The following is a 6,283-nucleotide window of genomic DNA, read 5'->3' on the forward strand; positions in this document are numbered from 1 at the left end:
GGCATTTCTAGAGATGAGTAGTTCACACTTGTTGTGTTCGAAATGATTCCACGTATTTGTAAATTATTTTACAGACTAATAATAAATTAGTTAAAAATATATTTCTTCTTTGAATCTTTTGGTTTCAAGTTTCATACCAATCAGCATAATTCATGGAGATTTACCATTGCTGAATAACCGATTGTCAGTGACCATATCAAACTGGAATATGGAAATTTACCAATCATTTGGTTGGATTTGATTATTTGCAGTAACAGGGATTGATACTTGAAAATAACTAGAGTACACAGAGCTTATAAGTTCCTAAGTAAAATAAAACATATGTTCGTTCTTTTCGGTGAATTCTCCTTTGATCATAGTTACCGATAAATTAGGCGGTCACTGAAGGCACCAAATTTGTGAAATAAGGAATTGAACGCTCAATTTAAACTTGAATTGCTTCTAAACTTAGTATGATATATTAAATGATGTTGTTCATTCCATTACTATGTTGCAAAGTCGTTTTAACTTGTTTATAAAATAAACTTAACAAACCATATTGAATATTGAAATGACATTTGATGTATTCTAACTGACATTAGTAATAGGCAGAATAACATTTTATGTTTGTAATTGTTTTAACCAACTAGTTTTGAGCGGAAAGTGGTAAAAATGGATTCAGATTCTAATAATAAACTTGAGACACTGAAAATGGATGATGTAAAGGAGCGTTTTATAAAGGAAGTGGAGAAATTTGATTACATTCGTTTAAGTTTCCCTGATCTTAATGGGATTCACCTCAGCAAGCTATTATCTACTCAATTTGCGAGGAAGATTGCAAAAGGAGAGAGTGAAGTCTACTCAGGAGCAATAACAGGCGGACCTCGAGGTGAAGTAAGTATAAGTGTGAAATTTTGTCACCATTAAATGCAATCTATCCTTGAACGTAATGCGAATTAAAATCGTTACCCAATTTTATGGCTTCACATTGGAAATAAAAGAATTTATTTACTTGGAAACGTGCTTTCTAAGTGGTTCACTGAAACAGACACTGACAAAAAACACAGGTATTTCATCTTGTTTTCGGTAGGAAATACAATGGGAATATATTGAGAAAGGAACTGAAAAGTGGTAACAGAGTTGGTGGAGAGGATTTACATCTCATAGCCACCAACATTTCTACGACTAAATCATCTAACTCGGAGAAATTAACCTCATTAAAATAACACGGGTTTACTTGTTTAATACATTATGTTCCGTAGGTTCAGTTTAACGATAACAGACATTGTATATTTAGTTCAGATTTCGACACTACGATATTTTGATTCATCAGTATTTCTCAATGTTTGGATAATCAAGAACATGAACTTCATCTGGATAGACTAAACTGACTCGTGAATTGACTCTTCGCTGATTCATCTAAAGTGAGATATCACAATTGTTAAGACAGTTTCCGACTACTGGGAAAAGCAACTGGAATCAAATCAGTTAACTAGGATTCAATACAGTTTGCATTTATAAAAAAGTCCATTAAAGCAAAGTTTAATTCTTCAAGGTTTCCGGTTGCGTTCTACTATGGCGTCTCAAATAAGGGCAAAACATTCGTATTTTGACCTTTCGTATTCAATGGTTTATCAGATACTAAATGTTATGTATTATGAATGAACTGAAAGCGTAACTTAGGTAGTAACTAAAGGAGAAAAACCGTTCTATTGAGTATCTACCATATATTATGAAGACAGAGTTCGTTAAACTTTTCAGTTCGAATTTGTCCCCTAAATAACTACTTGAAAGACTTTCAGCATAATCTGATTCCTTGAAGAAACAAATTTTAGCATTACGAATCTTTCACTTATGCCTAAAAGAGCGAAGTTCTTATGTTTTTCGAAATGAATTGTCTAAAATACCCACTGCTACTTTGTTGTGCTTGATTTAGAGATTCTTCTGCTTTCTAATTCGCTTATCTGTGTTTTGATCAATCCAGAATTCGAAACGAATAAACAATATGAAACTGAATTTTTATCTTAAACCTTCGGGTCTTCATATCTTATCAAAAAACTGTTTTCACTATTACTGAAAGCGAAAACTAATTTACATCGGAGACTAAATAAAAATTCAGGAAGTTAAAAAATGTTTTCAGCTTGAGAAGAAGAAATCGATTGATATTTAGTGTTTGAAAACTCCTTTCACCCATGTTTTAGTAAACATCATGCTTTCACTTTTGATAGACCGGGAATTCCATTTTAACACAATATCATCATACTTAGTTGTGTCAAAATTGGTCTTCATAGTGTGATTAGTCGTACCGCAGTTAATGTATTGTGATTTATAAAGCTGACATCATTTTCCTTTTAAATCATGTAGACCAAAAAGATAAGTTTGTTTGACGGGCAGATGTATTAGTAGATGAATAAACCAAGTGTTCTATTTCCTTGGTTCGTATAAACTTATATACAAAATTGAACCATACAACTATGCTAGAGTTTTCTTATATCAGAACTTCTTATGGAACTTGAACTGGCTTTACACCCCTGAACCTTTTCACTGATATAAGTTTATCTTCTTATGGACAAAAATGCCAAAGCTTTTGTAATTAATTAAATAACTAGAAATCATTTTCATATTTGTAATAAACCTTGTATAATGGGAAAGACATACATTTTTCACATTTTTTTAAACAGATTGTTACGATAAATCATCCATATTTTGGCAGTATGGTTGGTAAGTAAAAGTAAGAATCATTTCAAAACTCATAGGGTGTCAACAAACTTTGCTAAAAATAATATCGTACATACATTTTGAGTAATGCCCGTGAGCAAAGTTTTAGGCATGAGGTGAACAGAGTAGTGTTTTACTCCACAGTTGATCGTCTTTTCCGATCGATTAGTTTAAAGAAGAAATTTTATTATTTTACTGTGTCGGATCTGAGAATTAGGACATTATGATAATTACTATTCGGATAAAAAAACTCTTACATAACTTAGACCAAAGCTACTAACATTTTACATCAAGCAGTGGATTACTTATTAGGTGTAAATATAATGCAACGGGGAAGTTTTGTCACTGAAATTAGTTCGAAGCTGATTTTTCTTTCTACTATGGCTAATATCACTATATTGTAACGTGTAGAAACAGTTGAGTAACATTTTCTAACCCGGCAAAATAAAAGACTACTGTTATATTTTTGCGTACATTTAGAAGCACTAGGTTTTGGTTCATCCGATTCATGACTTTTCATAACCTCACAAATGACAATAAGATATAAAGAATTCAACAAAATTTAATTGTTTCTATGGTCTGTAAACTTTTTATTACTCAAGAGAAACGATTAGAGACATTCGACGTAATTTTAAAATTCTCGGAACATTTATTTACTTTTCTTTGAATAAGACGTGATCTCTTCGTCGAGATCTCGACGTTGGTGAAACTGATTAAGAACTGTAACAAACATTTTGTGTATTTGATCTGCGATTCTAAAATGCAGATATGAAGCTGTGAATCGGGACTTATGCTAAAATTTTTTGTAGCAGCTTGATAGCATAGACATGTTTTAGGAATTTTTACGACGATATAGAGATTTTTATCGTCGATAACCTGGTAATTGCAGAAATCATATAAACTATTGTTTTACTGAAACTAATCTTCATTCCATAAAATACTTTGCAGTGCAAAGTACACTTTACCTTCACTGGTGATGATTGTCCTATATTTAGCTTTTTCCCTATGAAACTAAATGTCATCAATATATGATAAATAAATTCAATTGAATTTTTTTACTTCACAGGTATTCGACGTGACAGAGATAATAAAGAGGAAACATGTAAACAGTAAACTTAAACCTGATTTTTCAACTTTACATCCATGTCACTGGATTTCAAATGGTAAAGCTCAACATTCTCATAATAATAACACTGATAGTGATGATAATCGTAGAAATAGAAAATATTCCATTTGTGCTGTTTTGTGTGATTTGGCCTGGCCAAATGATGAACCAATGAAAGCTCATCCAAGAGTTGCAGTAAAAAAACTTATTGATGAACTCCAAACTAAATACAATTTACGTTTATTTTCTGCTTTCGAACCTGAATTCAGAGCTTTTGAAAAAGGCACATTTGAAACAACATGCCTAAAGCCAACAAAAACACGTGAAACTAATTTATGTTCATTCAAACTTCCTGTACCGTATACTAAGTTTTGTGATATATACAGGACAAGCCTACTATCAGTCTATGAAGACTTTTTCATCGATATTGATCACAACATGAAACTTGCTAACATTGACATTCAAGATTACAGTAATGAGGACGGAGAAGGACAGTTAGAATCTCCACTAGTACCGTCTTGGGGACTATCCGCCGCAGACAATTATTTTATATTGAAGCAAGCTATTAAAGAAATAGGTAAAAAACACGATATGGAGATTTCATTTATGACTAAGCCCTTGCTAAATGCTAGTTCCAGTGGATGTCATTACAATCATTCGCTGTGGTATGCCGATACTGGTCGGAATGCATTTTATGATAATACAGGTAAACTTTGTTGTTACAATAAAAATATATTAGTTCATAGTGGTTCAAATATGTATATTAGCTCCTATCTGTTTTTTGGCAAAATATATTTATTTATATAATGTAGACATGGTAATAACCTGATAAGATCTTGACACGATTCAAACTTCTTGAGTTCCTGAATACTAATTTCCATTAATCTATTTGTATATGAGAATCTAGCCATTTCAGTTAAACTGCATTTTTATATTTCGCTTGACCATCCAATTTATATATGTTTGGGAGGGTATAAAAACATCTCATTTTCTTACAGATTTAATCTTCAGAAAAGTATAAGTGTAAGTAGGAGTATTTCACTGCTTTATCCTTTTGATTTATGTCACTGATTCTGTTTTACTAAGTTCAAGTGTATTTGAAGAGAATGGTAAGAATACAAACACCTTCAAAATTGGATAATTCATTTCCATACCGGAAATAAAATTAAAATGAAGAGAACACAACAATTTTCCATAATGAAGGCAATGGTGTAAGCTATCATAAACTCTTTGAGGGAAGAGAATACATCATACTATATTGAATTTTTCCCCACTCCTTATTTCAGATCCTGATGGTTTATCTGTGACTGCTCGGCACTGGATTGGAGGTCTTATAGAACACCTGCCGGCGATGCTAGCTATTTGTTCACCAACCACTAACTGCTACAGAAGACTAAATAAGTTTTTTGCACCGGGTGCTGTAAACTGGGACTTCCATGACAGATTTGTGGCAGTTCGCGTTAAAAACTTTGATGAAAAGAACACTTATATTGAAAACCGTATTCCATCATCTGCTTCTTGTCCCTATCATGTTCTTGCCGCTACATTAGCGGCTGGGTTGGATGGTTTAGACCGTCAGCTTGAACCACCACCTCCTGGCCAGAAACCATCAGAAAGTAAAATTGAGAACCAAGTGAAAATGCTCCCAAGTAGCCTTCAGGAAGCCCTACAAAGTTTGAAGGAAGATGAGATATTTACAAAGAAGCTGGGCAAAGACTTTTTTGAATGGTATACTCTCGTGAAAGAACTCGGTGATTTGGGTGCGTTGGGTCATTTGAATATAAAGGATAATCAAGAGGAAACTTTGGCATTCGAAAGATATGAATATCTTAAGTTTACGTAATAAGGAATATCTCTATGTAAAAAATTACTATTATGAACAATCAAATCTGTGAAATTAATTAAACTAATAAACATTCAAGTGATATCATAAGATTCGTAATTGTGTTTGATAGTTAAGTGAAACTTTTGTACACACTGAATAGCGTATGATGTCTATTTCATTTAAGATAATTAAAAGTAACTTGTTAACTTCTCATCCTTTTTGCCCAATAATGCTGTTTCTAATGCTGTTATCTAGCAATACTATTTTTTCTAAAAAAAATTGTTTTATAAATTACAGTTGACTTTACAGTCTTATCATTGTCTTTTCGAAGCTACAATTCTATTTGTGATATTTTTTCTACTCTGTTTGAAATAAATTCTGTTGACTGTTCCTTATTTACACTTTTATATTATACTTGTACAAAAGTGTTTACTGCGAGAAAAATATAGTGTTACCTTATGTTCTCGTCTATTCAGAGAACAGAAAAAGTACTCTTTTTGACTAATAGATATAGAGTTTTTTGCTAAAGGCGTTATAAACTAATTTAGTATTTTCATAGTTGAAAGCGTGATTCAATTGAAGTTAGACCACCAAGGAAAACCTGGAAGCACTGGACAGACGTTTCGTCCTATTTTGGGACTCCTCAGCAGTGCGCA

At 32.4% G+C, this 6,283-nt stretch overlaps 1 protein-coding gene across 1 annotated transcript; it reads left to right on the top strand.

The window, feature by feature from the left end:
• Window positions 1-651: 651 nt before the first annotated feature.
• On the top strand, window positions 652-6,021 carry Smp_133770 (putative glutamine synthetase bacteria; the record flags this gene model as incomplete). Its single annotated transcript, XM_018789073.1, has 3 exons — window positions 652-699; window positions 3,764-4,508; window positions 5,089-6,021. The coding sequence occupies 3 exons, from the start codon at window positions 652-654 to the stop codon at window positions 5,643-5,645; spliced, it is 1,350 nt and encodes a 449-aa protein (XP_018654553.1). The 3' UTR covers window positions 5,646-6,021.
• Between the last annotated feature and the right edge of the window lie 262 nt (window positions 6,022-6,283).

This window comes from Schistosoma mansoni, chromosome W, assembly GCF_000237925.1.
Source record: "Schistosoma mansoni strain Puerto Rico chromosome W, complete genome".
NCBI classification, from domain to species: Eukaryota; Metazoa; Platyhelminthes; class Trematoda; order Strigeidida; family Schistosomatidae; genus Schistosoma; species Schistosoma mansoni.